Source organism: Schistocerca cancellata, chromosome 3 (assembly GCF_023864275.1).
Source record: "Schistocerca cancellata isolate TAMUIC-IGC-003103 chromosome 3, iqSchCanc2.1, whole genome shotgun sequence".
Classification (NCBI taxonomy): Eukaryota; Metazoa; Arthropoda; class Insecta; order Orthoptera; family Acrididae; genus Schistocerca; species Schistocerca cancellata.
In genome coordinates, this window is record NC_064628.1 from 237,661,881 (window position 1) to 237,679,855 (window position 17,975).

Genomic DNA, 17,975 nt, shown 5'->3' on the forward strand with positions numbered 1-17,975 from the left:
CTGGAAGGCATATAGTGCACGCAAAATGCCGTGGCCACTGTCACCTCTTTTTTAATGAGTGTCTAATAAGAATTCCGCCGAAAATGGAGCGTTTTATTTTCGTCTAATTTGTTACCCATTTGTAGCTTCCAGAGAAGAGTCACGAGTGGGGAATGTGTACTGAAACCTAGATATTTCTCTTGCCATCACATTGTGATTTGCTTCTTTTGCCAAAACTCTGCAGAGTTTACACAGATTCACCTAACTAACATATTGTGCAGACGCGATTTTGAGTGAATTGTGAGACAGTGATTTATTAAGTGCGGAACTGAGGAAAAGTACGGTCAGAATCTTACGGAAAACCACATCTTCAGTAGAAAATAAACGTGTAATGATTTCTCTTATGGTATTCCAAAACCAATAGCATTTCTCCTTTCACCAACTATCGATGACCCTAAAAAATTACTTCTTTCATCGAAAAAGTCTGTAGTTAGCGGAATAATACGGTATATATTAAAGTTATGCCCAATAACCACACAGCAAAATACTCTCCTCTTTGTGTGACATTTGCTAAAATCTCATATAAAAAAACATGTCGTGTGACGAGGGCCTCCCGTCGGGTAGATATCTCAAACTGTTTATGGAATATGATAAATGTTGTGCTGGCTTTATTGCTAACACATAGCTATCGCAAATGAATGTGCTGCGTCAGATAAATTTTCCTGAGTTTGGTGACAGGTCTAAAGTCTAAAGTAAAATTCAATATTTTATCTAAATTTCATATGCAGCAACATAATATGTAACAAGCATCAGGCGCATAGCGACTCCCACTGTTCACTGCAAACTTTTTCGAATTTCGCGCAGTGTCTTACTTTAACGTAAGTATCACAACAAATGTGACCATTAACGAAATCATGGACACATCATAATGAACGTGACATATGAAGCTACAAGTAAAGCAAAAATGAAAATTTTTTTACCAAATAGTTTCTGTAAAATCGTTTGAGAAAGTTTTCAGGGCATGTGCGTCTATTCTGTCATCGCCAAACGACTGAAAGGTGGCAAACGCTTGTGGGCCTCCCCTTCTGAACAACTCTTTGGACGAAAACTGGTACTAGAGATCGGCCACCATAACCTATACGTCCTATACGAAACGAACGGAACTTAACTTGCCTACCTGAGTGAGTGAGATGTGGAGCGGCACAGAGTGCGTGCACAACAGCCGTAGCGGGGCGTCAACGAAAAGACGAGACACTGTTTTACCTTTGGAGGTTTTGTAATTTTCAATTGATCCAAAATCGGGACATTCGGTGTTCAAATCGAGGGTGAAGCAGGACGTGTCAACAGACCCCTGAAAATCGGGATGACAGACAGAAATTGGGACACCACACCTGGCGATACTAGTGTATGTATGTACGTGTGTGGTGTGGGGGGGGGGAGGGGGAGGAGCTGAAAAAGATACGTAGACGTGGATCTCAAACACTCTGTAGAAATTTCATTTGTTCAACTACAACAGTGGTATACAAATGGGGATACGCCTACCCTCAGAGGATACCACCCCTGGGGGTACATTAAGGCATCTCGCATGGTACGACAAAGGTAAAATAAGCCTCATATAGATGATCAGTTAATTATATACCGAATATATTAACTCTTCTTTTCATATATTATTGTGGACTGAATGTGCCAGATGCATTGAACGTGTGACTAATTAAGCTGACTAATCGTTAGGGTACAAAGTTGGGCAGAAGACTGCACTTAGAGGTGTATGGAGAACAAACGAAAGTCTGCTCATTGTAGTCTATTAAAAAGGTGTGATGATCTCTACAAAAAAAATCATTTGAGCATAGACCTCAAGCACTGAATCAGTCAGTTATTTGTATGGAAAGTAAATTTTTGTGAAGAAAATTACGTCTCAGGCTCTGTGCTAATCACACCCATTCGCTGAAACATGTTTAAATTTTACTGCCTATGAAAATGAGTAGGTATATTACTTCACAGACATAAACGCTAATCACATTTACACATATACTTCCATGTTACATGTCTCTAGCCGTCACTGTAACCACGTTCGACCTTTCTGGTCCCTGGGAGCGACAAATCGAGTGTTTCCCCACCGCATTCAGTTCTGAGCGGAAACAATCGATCGTTTTTGTGTTGTTTAATCATCATTGTCGACTGCGCTATGTTATCGCCTTTTGTCACTGTTACTGTAGTTACGGTATTTACTTTTTATTTTCTGTCCACACGTAGGTTTTATTTGAGCTTCCGTCCTTATTTATAAATAGTGTGTTTAGTTAAAAGTGATATCTGTGTGTGGATCAAAATTCCCAAATGTCGAAATTCCGAAACGCCCTGTGGCGTGGGAACAGGACAAATCGTGTGACTGCATAAAAAGCGATCCTCAAAATAAATTCACTGTGATGTCATTAGCTACAAGGTTTATTCTTATTCTGCAACTATAAGGAGCGATACAAATTTTCCATTCGAAGCCTACATGTTGATTCTTGTATATCCGCATCAGAGTCGTGCTGCGTTGCATAATTATATGCTGCATAAACCCTCTCATACGGTAACTTCTTGATCAATCCTTATACAGGATGTTGGGGTACAGGTATAGATGTTATAATCACTGGAACCTTAAAAGGTAATCACTTCACTGTATTGGTCATTTTTTTCTCTGTTTCTAACAGTCTTCCCGCAAGTACTTCACATAAACTACTACCTGATGTTTTCTCCACGATCGTAACTACGTCAGGAAGTGGACTACACATGTCGATAGGGAATTTCCGCTTGTCGTCCACGTGTCCGTAACTGGTCTTCTGATCAGGGGAGAATAAGTATTAACGAGATGCTTGTACTATGTGTACTTTGAGGTAATATGCAACCTAAAGCATACTACTGGTAATAACTGTAAGTATTAATCTGCAAATGTAGCAAGCGCTGATGTCATGTTCGGTGCACTGTGTTCGGTCATCAGTAGCAATTTCTGCGCTTATACGGCTAACACTCAGTATATTAACTACAAGAAAATTAACGAATAATGACAGCTATTTTCCGGGAAAAAATACTTACGAGCAGTTGTATTATATGATTAAAAAGCAAGTGACCAAGTTACTAGACAATTAAAAACTGTTGTATCTTATAGGCGTTTAGTTAACTTCTCATCAACATTTACTGAAAGAGAAGTATCGGTGATGAGATTAAACGAGTAAGAAGAGAGAGAGAGACACACAGTTTCAATAAATTTAAGTAAAAATTAATCATTTATTTACTTAAAAATGATTCCACAATGTAGCAACAAATACTAAACTCCAAGAAATCGGTATTTAATTCCAGAACTACGAAAAATTGGTGTCTAAGTAAATGAAGTAAATCGAAGAGAGACCATGGTAGTGAGAATTAGTAGAAATGACAACAGCGAGAAACTTAACATTTGGATTGATGGTCACGAAGTAGCTTAAGTTAAGGGATCTGCTACCTAGGCAGTAAGATAATAAATGACGGACGGAACAAGGAGGACATCAAAAGCAGACTAGCTACGGCAAAAAAGGCATTTCTGGCCAAGAGAAGTCAACTAATATCAAATATCGGTCTTAATTTGAGGAAGAAATTTCTGAGAATGTACGTAAGGAGTACAACATTGTATAGTAGTGAAACATGGACTGTGGGAAAACCGGAACAGAAGAGAACCGAAGCATTTGAGATGTGTACTACAGACGAATGTTGAAAATTAGTTGGACTGATGAGGTAAGGAATGAGTAAGTTCTGTGCAGAATCGGAAAGGAAAATGTGGAAAACACTGATAAGGAGAAGGGACAGCATGATAGGACATCTGTTAAGACATGAGGGAATGACTTCCATGGTACTAGAGGGAGCTGTAGAGGGCGAAAACTGTAGAGGGAGACAGAAATTCGAATACATCCAGCAAATAAAAATAATTGAGGACATACAGGGTTATTACAAATGATTGAAGCGATTTCACAGCTCTACAATAACTTTATTATTTGAGATATTTTCACAATGCTTTGCACACACATACAAAAACTCAAAAAGTTTTTTTAGGCATTCACAAATGCTCGATATGTGCCCATTTAGTGATTCGGCAGACATCGAGCCGATAATCAAGTTCCTCCCACACTCGGCGCAGCATGTCCCCATCGATGAGTTCGAAAGCATCGTTGATGCGAGCTCGCAGTTCTGGCACGTTTCTTGGTAGAGGAGGTTTAAACACTGAATCTTTCACATAACCCCACAGAAAGAAATCGCATGGGGTTAAGTCGGGAGAGCGTGCAGGCCATGACATGAATTGCTGATCATGATCTCCACCACGACCGATCCATCGGTTTTCCAATCTCCTGTTTAAGAAATGCCGAACATCGTGTTGGAAGTGCGGTGGAGCACCATCCTGTTGAAAGATGAAGTCGGCGATGTCGGTCTCCAGTTGTGGCATGAGCCAATTTTCCAGAATGTCCAGATACACGTGTCCTGTAACGTTTTTTTTTTTTTTTTTCAGAAGAAAAAGGGGCCGTAAACTTTATAGCCGGCCGCGGTGGTCTAGCGGTTCTGGCGCTGCAGTCCGGAACCGCGGGACTGCTACGGTCGCAGGTTCGAATCCTGCCTCGGGCATGGGTGTGTGTGATGTCCTTAGGTTAGTCAGGTTTAAGTAGTTCTAAGTTCTAGGGGACTTATGACCTAAGATGTTGAGTCCCATAGTGCTCAGAGCCATTTGAACCAAACTTTATACCGTGAGCTTGCACAAAACACGTTAACTTTTGGGGAATTGCGAATTTGCTGCACGAATGCGTGAGGATTATCTACCGCCCAGATTCGCACATTGTGTCTGTTCACTTCACCATTAAGAAAAAATGTTGCTTCATCACTGAAAACAAGTTTCACACTGGACGCATCCCCTTCCATGAGCTGTTGCAACCGCGCCGAAAATTCAAAGCGTTTGACTTTGTCATCGGGTGTCACGGCTTGTAGCAATTGTAAACGGTAAGGCTTCTGCTTTAGCCTTTTCCGTAAGATTTTCCAAACCGTCCGCTGTGGTACGTGTAGCTCCCTGCTTGCTTTATTCGTCGACTTCCGCGGGCAACGCGTGAAACTTGCCCGCACGCGTTCAACCGTTTCTTCGCTCACTGCAGGCCGACCCGTTGATTTCCCCTTACAGAGGCATCCAGAAGCTTTAAACTGCGCATACCATCGCCGAATGGAGTTAGCAGTTGGTGGATCTTTGTTAAACTTCGTCCTGAAGTGTCGTTGCACTGTTATGACTGACTGATGTGAGTGCATTTCAAGCACGACATACGCTTTCTCGGCTCCTGTCGCCATTTTGTCTCACTGCGCTCTCGAGCGCTCTGGCGGCAGAAACCTGAAGTGCGGCTTCAGCCGAACAAAACTTTATGAGTTTTTCTACGTATCTGTGACGTGACCATATGTCAATGAATGGAGCTACAGTGAATTTATGAAATCGCTTCAATCATTTGTAATAGCCCTGTATGTTTCAAGTGCTACTCTGAGATGAAGAGGTTAGCACAGGAGAGGAATTCGTGCCGGGCCGCATCAAATCAGTCAGAAGACTGATGACAAAAAAAGTAAGTGAATAGATACATTCTGAAATTAAATGTGGGGATAGTAAAGTGGTCCAGAATCTGTATACCAATGACGCAAAAGCGCCGTGACAATTGAGCCAATCACCGCCCCGACGTATCATGCTGAAGTTACCCGTGTCTTACTGCCTGAAGAAGTTCGTAACTGCGTGTTATACATTCTCATCCGACAATAATGTCCGCAGCTCGTGGTCGTGCGGTAACGTTCTCGCTTCCCGCGCCCGGGTTCCTGGGTTCGATTCCCGGCGGGGTCAGGGATTTTCTCTGCCTCGTCATGACTGGGTGTTGTGTGATGTCCTTAGGTTAGTTAGGTGTAAGTAGTTCTAAGTTCTAGGGGACTGATGACCATAGATGTTAAGTCCCATAGTGCTCAGAGCCTCCAGCCCGACAATAATCATTGACCTTTATAGGACATTTTAAGGGACCAAAGCTGGGATATCTACATGGGGAAAGATCAGGGCTAAGGGGCGGGTACCCGAGTGTCTCCCACTTGAATTGGCATAACTTGTGCGTTACCATATGGAGACGTGTGTTACGTGAAACAGCAGCATTTAACTTGGCGCAGGATTCAAAAACAGTCGTTTCGAACACACTTGCTGCCCCATGTACATTCTTCATTCTGTGGTGGATGTCTACCGGCATTTATACTTCAGCCTCCATGAAAAAAATAACAGCACGTTGGTCCTGTTGGGCGCATTTGACATCGGCGCCGCCACTGTTCACGTTTTTACATTTACCGCACGCTCGTTGGGAAGGTACGAATGCCGCAATAAACTCTTAGATACATTTCGGTTTTATATACCCATTGGAGTCGCACTAAGCTGCATAAACGAAGCAGCATCGTCCTCAAACGGAAACACTTTGATCGCCTCTTATATTTCATTCTCAGAAATACTGCTTTCTTACATCTCCAGGAGATAACACACAGTATTTGAATCAAAGGGCTGGCAAACCAAGTCTTGGTTCATACATAACCGAGAAGGCTGAACAGGGTACAAATAGAACCACACAAATCCGGAGGCTGTGTGAAAACATACATACGAGGGCCGTTAGATAAGTTTTCCGACCCTTTTTGTTTTAAAAAACTTGTTGGTTTTGTTCAGGATGCAAATAAATCATATTAATCCCCACTCTATTGGCTACAAAAATCTGTTTTTCAACATTATCTCCGTTCAGTGAGACGGCGCCACGGCATCTTACTGGGAGGGTCTGCGTGAGTGCATGGTACGAATCTACTGGTCGACTCGCAGCCAAAGTCGTGCATCAATAATCTTTCCGTCGTTCACGTACTACTTCCCACGGAGTGCATCCTTCGTTAGGCCAGACAGATCGAAGATGTGAGATTCAGGCTATATGGTGGATGAGGAAGAGCGGTCCACTGACGTTTTGTGAGTACCTCTAGTGTGCGCACACTTGTATGGAACCTTGCTTTGTAGTGGAGAAGGAGACGTTTATTAGCATTTTTGTGGCAACGAACACGCTGATGTTGTTTCTCCAATTTCCTGAGGGTGGCACAGAACACTTCCGAATTGGTTTCTGCATTTTGAGGGAGGACATCAAACAGCATGACCCCTTCAGAGTCCCAGAAGCCAGTCGCTATGACTTCACCGGCAGAGAACACGGCGTTTTCTTCTGAGGAGTGGTGGTGTGGCGCCACTCCATGGTTTGCCATTTCTGTACGGTTCGAACCGTTACGCACAAGCAGTTCGGCACAGATGGTTCTTTGTTGCTCTATATGATGTCTGGTGGCGAGGAACCAAGCAGGCACATACCCCAACAGATGAACGAATGTGTGTGCGTCCATTTGAGAAACGTGATGCTTAATTGTGATTGGTTGTTCACTTGGAAAGAGAGTGTCCGCACGTTCCAACATTACAGAAGTCACAGCTGTGTGCGGCAAGCGGTCACGCGGAAGATTGGGCAGGTACTTCACGCCCTTGTTACGATGATGCCAAACATCTCGCCCAACGAGTCAGCGTGCTTTTGTTCACTGCCAGGTCTCGTTACACATTTTGCAAAGCACTTCTGAATATCTGCGATGCTGTGGTTTTCCACGAAAAGCAACTGAATGATACCTCTCTACTTGGAGCGCATATCTGTTAGAGACTCCATTTTTAAGGCCACAGATAGGGCTCCTCCCATCGGTACTTCATGAAACTTTAGGGGCTGGAGCGGGAGTATTCCATGATGTCTCACAACCAATTTAGCATTTTTTCAACGGAAACTGGCGGTGAGGTTGCATTATTTACTGAATGCCCTTCATATAACTGACGTACTGACAGAGTCTTGGGTCAGCTGGTTGTCACAAATTGAGGGAAACCACTTAAAACGGGAGACATGGAGAAAAAGACTCGAACAACTAACGTGAACACAGAAACTAGTTTCATTCGACTGCTTCATTCGACTGAAAAAACCGAACGAATGAAAACACAATCGACTTTCCAAGCGGTTCAAAATGGTTCAAATGGCTCTGAGCACTATGGGACTTAACATCTAAGGTCATCGATCCCCTAGAACTTAGAACTACTTAAACCTAACTAACCTAAGGACATCACACACATCCATGGCCGTGGCAGGATTCGAACCGGCGACCGTATCGGTCGCGCGGTTCCACACTCAAGCACCTAGAACCGCTCGGCCACACCGGCCGGCCTCCAAGCGGTTGTTAAAACCATTATGTAGTATCATCACTATGATTGGAGACCTCAGGAAGAAACTCAACCTAGCGACGAAGACAATCTAGCTGCCAGTGATGGTAAGAACGTTGTTACTCAGGAAATGATTAAGTACCACATCACTGACGTAACTTTTCCACATTCGTCTCTGTTCATGTAAACATTAACTTTGAGAGGGGGAAATAGCATTTCTACAACTATTGTGGCAGTGAATATAATGTGACACAGGGATAACAATTGTTTAAGTAGGAGATGAGGCGCGAAACAGAAAATTTGATGTTCTATTTTCTTTTTTTATATGATCTGGGTTTCATTTTAGGCCTTTCCTCAGAGTTTCGTGGAATCAGAATTTGTGAACTACTGCTGAACAGTTGTGATGACAAGTTAAGCACTCTCAGTTTTTCAAGAAAACTATTCTGTATTTTCCCATTTAATTTTTAATGAAAAAGCAGCAATGTTCCATACGACAAAGATTGCATCCATAACGAGCTAAGCTGGTGCTACAAGAGAGCTCGTACAGTAAATGTTCAGTATTTTCATTGAACCGCAAAGACAATTAACTACAGCAATAATCATTACCCGACAATGTTTATCTTTCTATTGAAAAATGTCATTGACCAGTTTCAAAGGTTATGTCGAGCCCAAGAAAGTAATCGCCCCGTGCTAGTGCACTGTAGAGGTTTCCACAATCTATAATGGGAACATATTCAATTTAGCAAACGGACGGCGACTAAGTGTTTGAGAATGACATAACTGTCGAAACTGGCAAGCAGTATTTTCAAAATGGTTCAAATGGCTCTGAGCACTATGGGACTTAACATCTGTGGTCATCAGTCCCCTAGAACTTAGAACTACTTAAACCTAACTAACCTAAGGACATCACACACATCCATGGCCGAGGCAGGATTCGAACCTGCGACCGTAGCAGTCGCGCGGTTCCGGACTGAGCGCCTTAACCGCGAGACCACCGCGGCCGGCAGCAGTATTTTCAGTAGCGCGAGTGCCACAAGGGAACAGTAGCACATATATATGGTTTACAGGAGCTGTGCGGCCGTAGTTCAAGTAAATGTTGACTACAACAGTCCTGTCACAGCGAATGATCCGAATGGCTCCACAACGGACACTATAATGTGACAGGCGGCCGTGAGCGTAAACAAACTATAACTTAGATGGAGAGGAGAGGAGCGGATCGGGAGAACACACCCCGCCATCCTCTTGCAAGGTTGCCATACTACGTCATCTCTACTACTGCGAAAACAGAACTGACGTAACTGTCATGAGCATCGCCGATCCCTTTCCGTGTTGTGAGGGTCATACTCTAAGCCCGTAATGGACCAGTTTCGTTCTCTTCATTCATTTCAGAATAACTGTAGAATTAACAACGCACAACGCAAAGCAAAACACGAAGATTTCAGTAACGAGTGTAACGTAACTGTTTGGCTAGGTTGGCACCGTAATAAATATGATAGTTCATTCTTGCTCTCTAATGGTATGTTAACGAAACCTTTGTTCCAAACACCCTGGCCTCCCTCCCGCCCCGCCTCTTGAAACTACCCTCTCTCTTCTGCTACCTAGCCAATGTTTCCATAACCCTTTCTTCTACTCCTTCCCTCCAGCCGAATTCCAGTCCCCTAGTACTAGAGAATTTTCGTCTCCATTTACATACTGAGTTACCCATTCGATATCCTTGTATACTTTCTGTATCCCTTCGTCTTCTACTTGCGACGTCAGCATGTATACAAGAACTATTGTTGACGGTGCTGCTTGGCCGTTGATTCTGATGAGAAGGCGGCCGAAGTGGCCGTGCGGTTAAAGGCGCTGCAGTCTGGAACCGCAAGACCGCTACGGTCGCAGGTTCGAATCCTGCCTCGGGCATGGATGATTGTGATGTCCTTAGGTTAGTTAGGTTTAACTAGTTCTAAGTTCTAGGGGACTAATGACCTCAGCAGTTGAGTCCCATAGTGCTCAGAGCCATTTGAACCATTCTGATGAGAACAACCGGTATCACTGAAATGTTCACAATAAATCTCTCTCCGCCTTGCCTTCCTATTCATAACTAATCGTATTCCCGTTTTATAATTTTCTGCTGCTGGTATTATCACCCAATAGCTGGCCAGAAATCTTTGTCTTCTTTCTGTTTCACTTCACTCACTCTCTCAAATTCTAAATTGAGCAACAGCATTTCCTTTTTCAGATTTTCTACGTTTCTTACTAAGTTCAAACTTGTAACATTCCACCTCTCGACTCGTAGAAAAATACCCGTCCGTTGGTAATTCAACCTTTTTCTTGTGCTCATCTCCCAAAGGCAGTCCTCTCCCACAGATTCGAATGGGGACTAGTCCGGAATCTTTCACCATCATGACACTTCTTCATGTCCTGTGGATACACATTATATAACTTTAATGCGGTGGTTTCCATATTCTTCTGCTTCGTTTTATCGTTGGTCATTGCTGATCCTTCCAAATTTTAGGAGTAGTTTCCCGCCCCAAGGGCAACAGTGTGCGCTTAAGCTGTGTCCGCTCCTCCGTAGGCAATTGGCAGAATGAAGGTGACTTATGAGGGAATCTTCGGCCGCCATTGATGATGATATTTATTCAAAATTGAGCACTTGTGACGTTGGAACCCAGGACCTAGGACGATTTATTTCCATTCATTGACCCTATTCTCTAGACCACAGGTTCGCGAAAACACAGCCCCAGAGGCGATGACTCTGTTGGGTGCACGAAGTCGTTCCTCAGCTGCTATGGGATATCCTCAGTTTTTCATTGATACAGGTTAAAGCAATGTTCAGTTGAAAACACAAGCTTTTGAGTTACATTACGTATTTTTTTATTATATGCACTTTTTCGAGACTACTTTCGGGATTGTAGCCCCAGCTGAAAGCGCATATTCATGTATATACGGAAGCTGTGGAGCTGGAAAGTAGCACTGTCGTTAGCCGCAGACTAAACATTGACAATCAGTTGAAGTACGTGGCCGGCAGGTTACGTTATATTGAAAGAGAAAGTATGCAATATTTGGAGACGTTTCTTTATGCTCCAAATTTGTCGGAAACAGAGTCCACAGGAAACTAAATAAACATAATTCATACAACATCTGACCAAAAGTATGCCTATTAGGGGACCCTGATGTGTTCACCCTTCGCCTTTATGATGGCATGACCTCTCCTGGGAAATGTCTGTGTGGAAATGGTGACCCACTTTGCCTCAAGAGCAGACACCAGAGCACGTAGTGGTGTTGGAAGGTGGGACGTGGAGCGGTGTGGTTACAACTCATCCGAAAGGTGTTCCACTGGGTTCAGGTCACTGCTCTGGGTAGCCCAGTCAGTTCCATAAATTTTATTGTGCACAAAAAGTTCCTTCACAGACGCTGCTTTATCACAGACTAAATTGTCATGTTGACAGAATAATCGTCTCCGAACTGTTCCTATACTGTATGCTGTACATAATGATCCATCAGCATTTAAGTCTTTCACAGGCTCAGTAAATGTAGTACGTGCTAACCACGAAAATCATGCCCATACAGCAACACCACCGCCTTCGTATTCCACTGTTGCCGCTACACGTGATGGCATGTAACGTCATCCAGGCATTCGACCAACCCCAACCCTTCCATCGGAGTACCAAAACTTATAGCGTGACTCATCAATCCAAATATTTCGTTTCCAGTCATCCTCTCTCCTGCAGCGTTGTTCCCATGCGTTACCAACCCTCTGATTTTTATAACCAGCCTGCGCAGTTCTCGACGGTTCCTGTCCGACTGTACATGAGGTCTGCATACCGTTGGTTCAGCTGTTATTCTTCCTTCGCTATTTTTTTCACGACAGTTGACATGGGGACCTTTGGTAAGACTGAAAATGTTACTGAAGGATTTGTTACTCTGATGACATCCTATGAGTAGTCCACAAAAAAATGGTTCAAATGGCTCTGAGCACTATGGGACTCAACTGCTGTGGTCACAAGTCCCCTAGAACTCAGAACCACTTAAACCTAACTAACCTAAGGACATCACACACATCCATGCCCGAAGTAGGATTCTAACCTGTGACCGTAGCGGTCGTGCGGTTCCCGACTGAAGCGCATTTAACCGCTCGGCCACTCCGGCCGGCTGTGTAGTCCACGTTCGAAGCCTCTGAGCTCTTTTGACCGAGACATTCCGCTGTTTCTGTTTCTCTACACTATATTTTTTTTCCGTTAGTCACCTGACTGTTTTGATACGGGCCGCCACGTAGTCCTCTCCTGTGTAACACTCTTCATCCCCAGATTAGCACTTGCAACCTACGTCCTCAATTATTTGTTTCATGTATTCCTGTCTCTGTTTTACTCTACAGGGCGGGCCATTGACAGTGACCGGGCCAAATATCTCACGAAATAAACATCAAACCAAAAAACTACAAAGAACGAAACTCGTCTAGCTTGAAGGGGGAAACCAGATGACGCTATGATTGGCCCACTAGATGGCGCTGCCATAGGACAAACGGATATAAGCTGTGTTTTTTTAAACAGGAACCCCCATTTTTTATTAAATATTCGTGTAGTACGTAAAGAAATATGAATGTTTTAGTTAGCCCACTTTTATCGCTTTGTGATAGATAGCGCTGTAATAGTCACAAACGTGGTATCACGTAACATTTCGCCAGTGCGGACGGTATTTGCTTCGTGATACATTACCTCTGTTAAAATGGACCGTTTACCAATTGCGGAAAAGGTCGATATCGTGTTAATGTATGGTTATTGTGATCAAAATGCCCAACGGGTGTGTGCTATGTATGCTGCTCGGTATCCTGGACGACATCATCCAAGTGTCCGGACCGTTCGACGGATAGTTACGTTATTTAAGGAAACAAGAAGTGTTCAGCCACATGTGAAACGTCAGCCACGACCTGCAACAAATGATGATGACCAAGTAGGCCTTTCAGCTGCTGTCGCGGCAAATCCGCACATCAGTAGCACACAAATTGCGTGAGAACCGGGAATCTCAAAAACGTCGGTGTTGAGAATGCTACATCAATATAGATTGCATCCGTACCATATTTCTATGCACCAGGAATTGCACGTCGACGACTTTGAACGTCGTTTACATTTTTGCCACTGGGCACAAGAGAAATTACGGGACGATGACAGATGTGTCGCACGCGTTCTATTTTGCGACTAAGCGTCATTTACCAACAGCGGTAACGTAAACCTGCATCATATGCACTATTGGGCAACGGAAAATCCACGATGGTTGCGACAAGTGGAACATCACCGACCTTGGCGGGTTAATGTATGGTGCGGCATTATGGGAGGTAGGATAATTGGCCCCCATTTTATCGATGGTAATCTAAATGGTGCAATGTATGCCGATTTCCTGCGTAGTGTTCTAACGATGTTATTACAAGATGTTTCACTGCATGACAGAATGGCGATGTACTTCCAACATGATGGATGTCCGGCGCATAGCTCGCGTGCGTTTGAAGCGGTATTGAATAGCATATTTCATGACAGGCGGATTGGTCGTCGAAGCACCATACCATAGCCTTCAAGTTCACCGGATCTGACGACCCCGGATTTCTTTCTGTGGGGAAAGTTGAAGGATATTTGCGATCGTGATCCACCGACAATGCCTGACAACATGCGTCAGCGTATTGTGAATGCATGTGCGAACTTTATGGAAGACGAACTACTTGCTGTTGAGAGGAATGTCGTTACACGTATTGCCAAATGCATTGAGGTTGACGGACATCATTTCGGGCATTTATTGCATTAATGTGGCATTTAAAACTAATCACGCAGTAACAGCATGCGTTCTCAGAAATGATAAGTTCACGAAGCTACACGTATCACATTGGAACAACGGAAATAAAATGTTCAAACGTACCTACGTTCTGCATTTTAATTTAAAAAACCTACCTGTTACCAACTGTTCGTCTAAAATTGTGAGCCATATGTTTGAGACTATTACAGCGCCATCTATCACAAAGCGAAAAAAGTGGTCCAACTAAAACATACATATCTCTTTACGTACTACACGAATATGTAATAAAAATGGGGGTTCCTATTTTTAAAAAACGCAGTTGATATCTGTTTGACCTATGGCAGTGCCACCTAGTGGGCCAACCCCCTTTAAGCTGGACGAGTTTCGTTCTATGTAGTTTTTTCGTTTGATGCTTATTTCGTGAGATATTTGGCCCGGTCACGATCAATGGACCACCCTGTATAGTTTTCACCCTTTACAGCTCCCTCTAATACTATTGAAGGTACTCCGTGATATCTTTACAGATGTGCTACCATCCTCTTCCCCTCTTCTTGTCAGTGTTTTCCATATATTCCTTTCCTCACTGATAGTGCGCAGAACCTTCTCATTCTTAAACTTGTCAGTCCATCTAACTAAATTTTCAAAACTTTTCTGTAGCACCACATCCCAGATGCTGCGATCGTTGTCTGTTCCAGTTTCCTCACAGTCCATGTTTCACCACCATACAATGTTGTACTCCATACGTACTTTCTCACAGATGTTTGCCTCAGATTAAGGCCTATGTTGGACACAAATACACGTTTCTTCGCCAAGAAAGCTCCTTTTACTATCGCTAGCATGCTTTTATTGCCCCCTTGCTCTAACCATCATGGGTTATTTTGTAGCCTGTGAGTCAGAATTCCTTAATCCATCTACCAATCCTGATGTTAAGTTTCTCGCTGTTCTAATTTTTGCTACTTCTCAGTACTTTCGCCTTTCTTCGATTAACTCTTAATACATATCCTGTACTCATTACACTGTTAATTCCATTCAATTGATCCTGCACTCTTCTTCACTTTCACTGAGAGTAGCAAAGCCATCAGCAAATGTTATCACTGATATCATTTCGTCTTCAATTTTAATTGCAATTTTAAACCTTTCCTATATTTCTATCATTCCTTCTTCGATGTACAGATTGATCAGTAGGGGCGAAAGACTACATGCTTGCGTTACACCCTTTGTAATCCGAGCACTTATTTCTTCGTCTCCCAGTCTTATTTTTCCTCTTAGCTCTTGTACATATTTCATATTACCGATCTTTCCGTACAGCTAACTCGCATTTTTCTCATGATTTCGAACATCACCGTCTGACTTTAAATCCTGTGAACGTTTATTTATTTTTCTTCTGTCTGTCTTCCTTTATCAACAGAAACCTCACAATTGTCTCTGTTGTGCCTTTATTATTCCTAAAGCTAATATCGTCATCTGACACGCCCTCAGTTTTCTTTTCCATTCTTCCGTATTTTATTCTTGTCAACAACTTGGACGCATGAGCTGTTAAGTTGATCGTGCTATAATATTCACACTTGTCTACTCTTTTATACTCACGACATCGAGTCGTCAATTCCGTATTAGATAGCTGCGTCCAGATACTTCTCATCGGAGTGTGTACATTTGTCGTACAATGACTCTGCTGTCAGAAAAGCCACAATAATTTTTTGATAGTCATATTATCTGCTCTATAACGTCTTGTTTTGAGCTGGAATCAGTTCCTAGTTACGTGTAGTAGCCTTGGTTATTTCAGTATGAGTCTCATGTTTTCCTACCACTCTGCCTTGTCCAGACCAGCGAGCGCCCAGTGTGTGACCGACGAAGTGTCAGCGGCGCGTCGCGTAGCGTCCGCTTTATAAATACAGCGGCGGTCCGCGCAGCGCCTTTCCATTCGATTTACGCGGCAGCAGCGGACGCGGAGGTGGCAGTGGAGGCGGTGGGGGCAGCAGGGGTAGCGGAGGCCGTGATGAGTGGGAGGGCGCTGGTTCGACCACTGGCGGCCGTCCCATATGCCGCCTGGCGGCTCGCCAACTTCATTTCGGAGCCGGCAGCGTGCGTCGCCGCCGCCGGCATTATTTCTACCTAGCAAGCTAATCCCACCGTCGCGAGGGCCACTCCACAGAACGCGCCCGCTGGCACAACATTGCGGTAGAAGGCAGGCTCTGTTGCCCCCGATCGCACTCGCAATCTATCACAATACAGGTGCCACCTCATATTGTTGGCCACTTGCGACAGTGCAGGAACCGGTGTAATACCACTTGTGAGGAACCCTTTACATGGATGGTGCTGTGTGAGTTTACATTAACGCGGTAAAATTGTTACAACTACCGCATGTGGCGGTACACTACGTATAACGACCACAAGCACAAATTATTTGTGACACCAATCTAAGCCCATTGTTTCTCTGATAGCTGCTCCCATGGGATCTCGGATAGCGTTAATAATTAAAAAAAAATTTTTTTCGGTTGTGCAGCCGTGTGCATTCCTTTATGTATCTATACTGCACAACGTAACTTCTCGCCATGCCAGCCGCGCGACGCTTTGGGTAGAGTTGCGGGGGGAACTACTTATTTACCTACTAGCTGAGAAGCCTGGCGCTGCCGTAGTATTAATTTATTCCAGTGTTCTACTAGTCCAGCTCCCTTCCGTTCTCTGCTCATCTCCTCCTTTCCCCTCGCTCTGTCCACCTTCTTCTTCCCCTCTCTCTACCCATCCCCTCTTTACCCAACTCTCCTCCCTCATCCATTCATCTCCTCTGTCTCTGCCAGCAACTTCCACATCTTCTTCTGTCCATCTCCACCACCTCCTCTCTCCGTCCATCTCCTCTCCCCCCCCTCTAATTCCATATCCTCCTCGACCTCACTTTTATCAATCTCATCCTCCCGCTCTACAGCTATGTCCATCTCATCTAGTCCATTTTCCCCTCCCCCGTCTCTTTCTGTCTCCTCATCCTTTTATCAGTGCCCATCTCGTCCTTCCCACTCGCTCTCTGTCCATCTCCTCGCCGTCTCTTTTCTATTCACGTTACCATACTGACCCCAATCGGAGGCTTGCTGTTGTTAACCCTACCGTATTTCTTTCCTGATTGTAACCAACATGTGTACCAAATTTGATTCAAATCTCTCCAGCCGGCCAGGGTGGCCGAGCGGTTCTACGTGCATCAGTCTGGAACCGCATGACCGCTACAGTCGCAGGTTCGAATACTGCCTCGGGCATGGATGTGTGTGATGTCCTCAGGTTAGTTATATTTAAGTAGTTCTAAGTTCTAGGGGACTGATGACCTCAGGTGTTAAGTCCCATAGTGCTCAGAGCCATTTCAACCAAATTGTTCCAGGCGTTTAGGATGAGATTTTTACCATTGGCTTTTCTCGCATACGCACATGAAAAATGTATTTCACACGTATTTAACATTTTTCACATCTGTTTTTATACATATTTCAGCTGTATGTCTAGCGAACTTCACTACATAATTTCATTTTCACGCAGCACAATATGGCAACGTATTTCCTGAAGTATGTGCTTTAAAATGACAGAACTGTGCAAGTACATCCAGTGGTATACGTACCTACTGTGGGCGAAATGTGTTGCGAATACAGTTAGTAGCAAACAAGTAATAAATTGAAACGTCGTGCATAATGCTGCAGTTTCTCATGTATCTCAGTGTTTATGACGTCACATCTTCTGAACTGTGTGTTGTAAAATGATATATATTTCTGCGTACATGTGGATGCTGCCTGCAAAATGTGTTACGAATAGAGTTTGTAGAAGATATGGAATAAATTAAAACGTCTTCTATGACGCGGTAAGTTTTCAAGCATTCAGTGTTTATGGCGTCGTATCTCCTGAACTGTCGTAGTATCTCTGGTACATTCAGTGAAATATGTAAATATTCTCTGCAAAATTCGTCAAGAATACAGTCAATGCTAAAGAAATAGTAAATTAA

At 43.7% G+C, this 17,975-nt stretch overlaps 1 protein-coding gene across 1 annotated transcript in view; it reads right to left on the reverse strand.

The window, feature by feature from the left end:
• The window catches only part of LOC126176240 (alpha-2C adrenergic receptor-like), a 43,255-nt gene extending 27,150 nt beyond the window's left edge, over positions 1–16,105 (reverse strand). The window contains exon 1 of the mRNA XM_049923385.1: positions 15,933–16,105. Coding sequence (XP_049779342.1) covers positions 15,933–16,105 — 173 coding nt within the window. The remainder of the gene's footprint in view (positions 1–15,932) is intronic.
• Between the last annotated feature and the right edge of the window lie 1,870 nt (positions 16,106–17,975).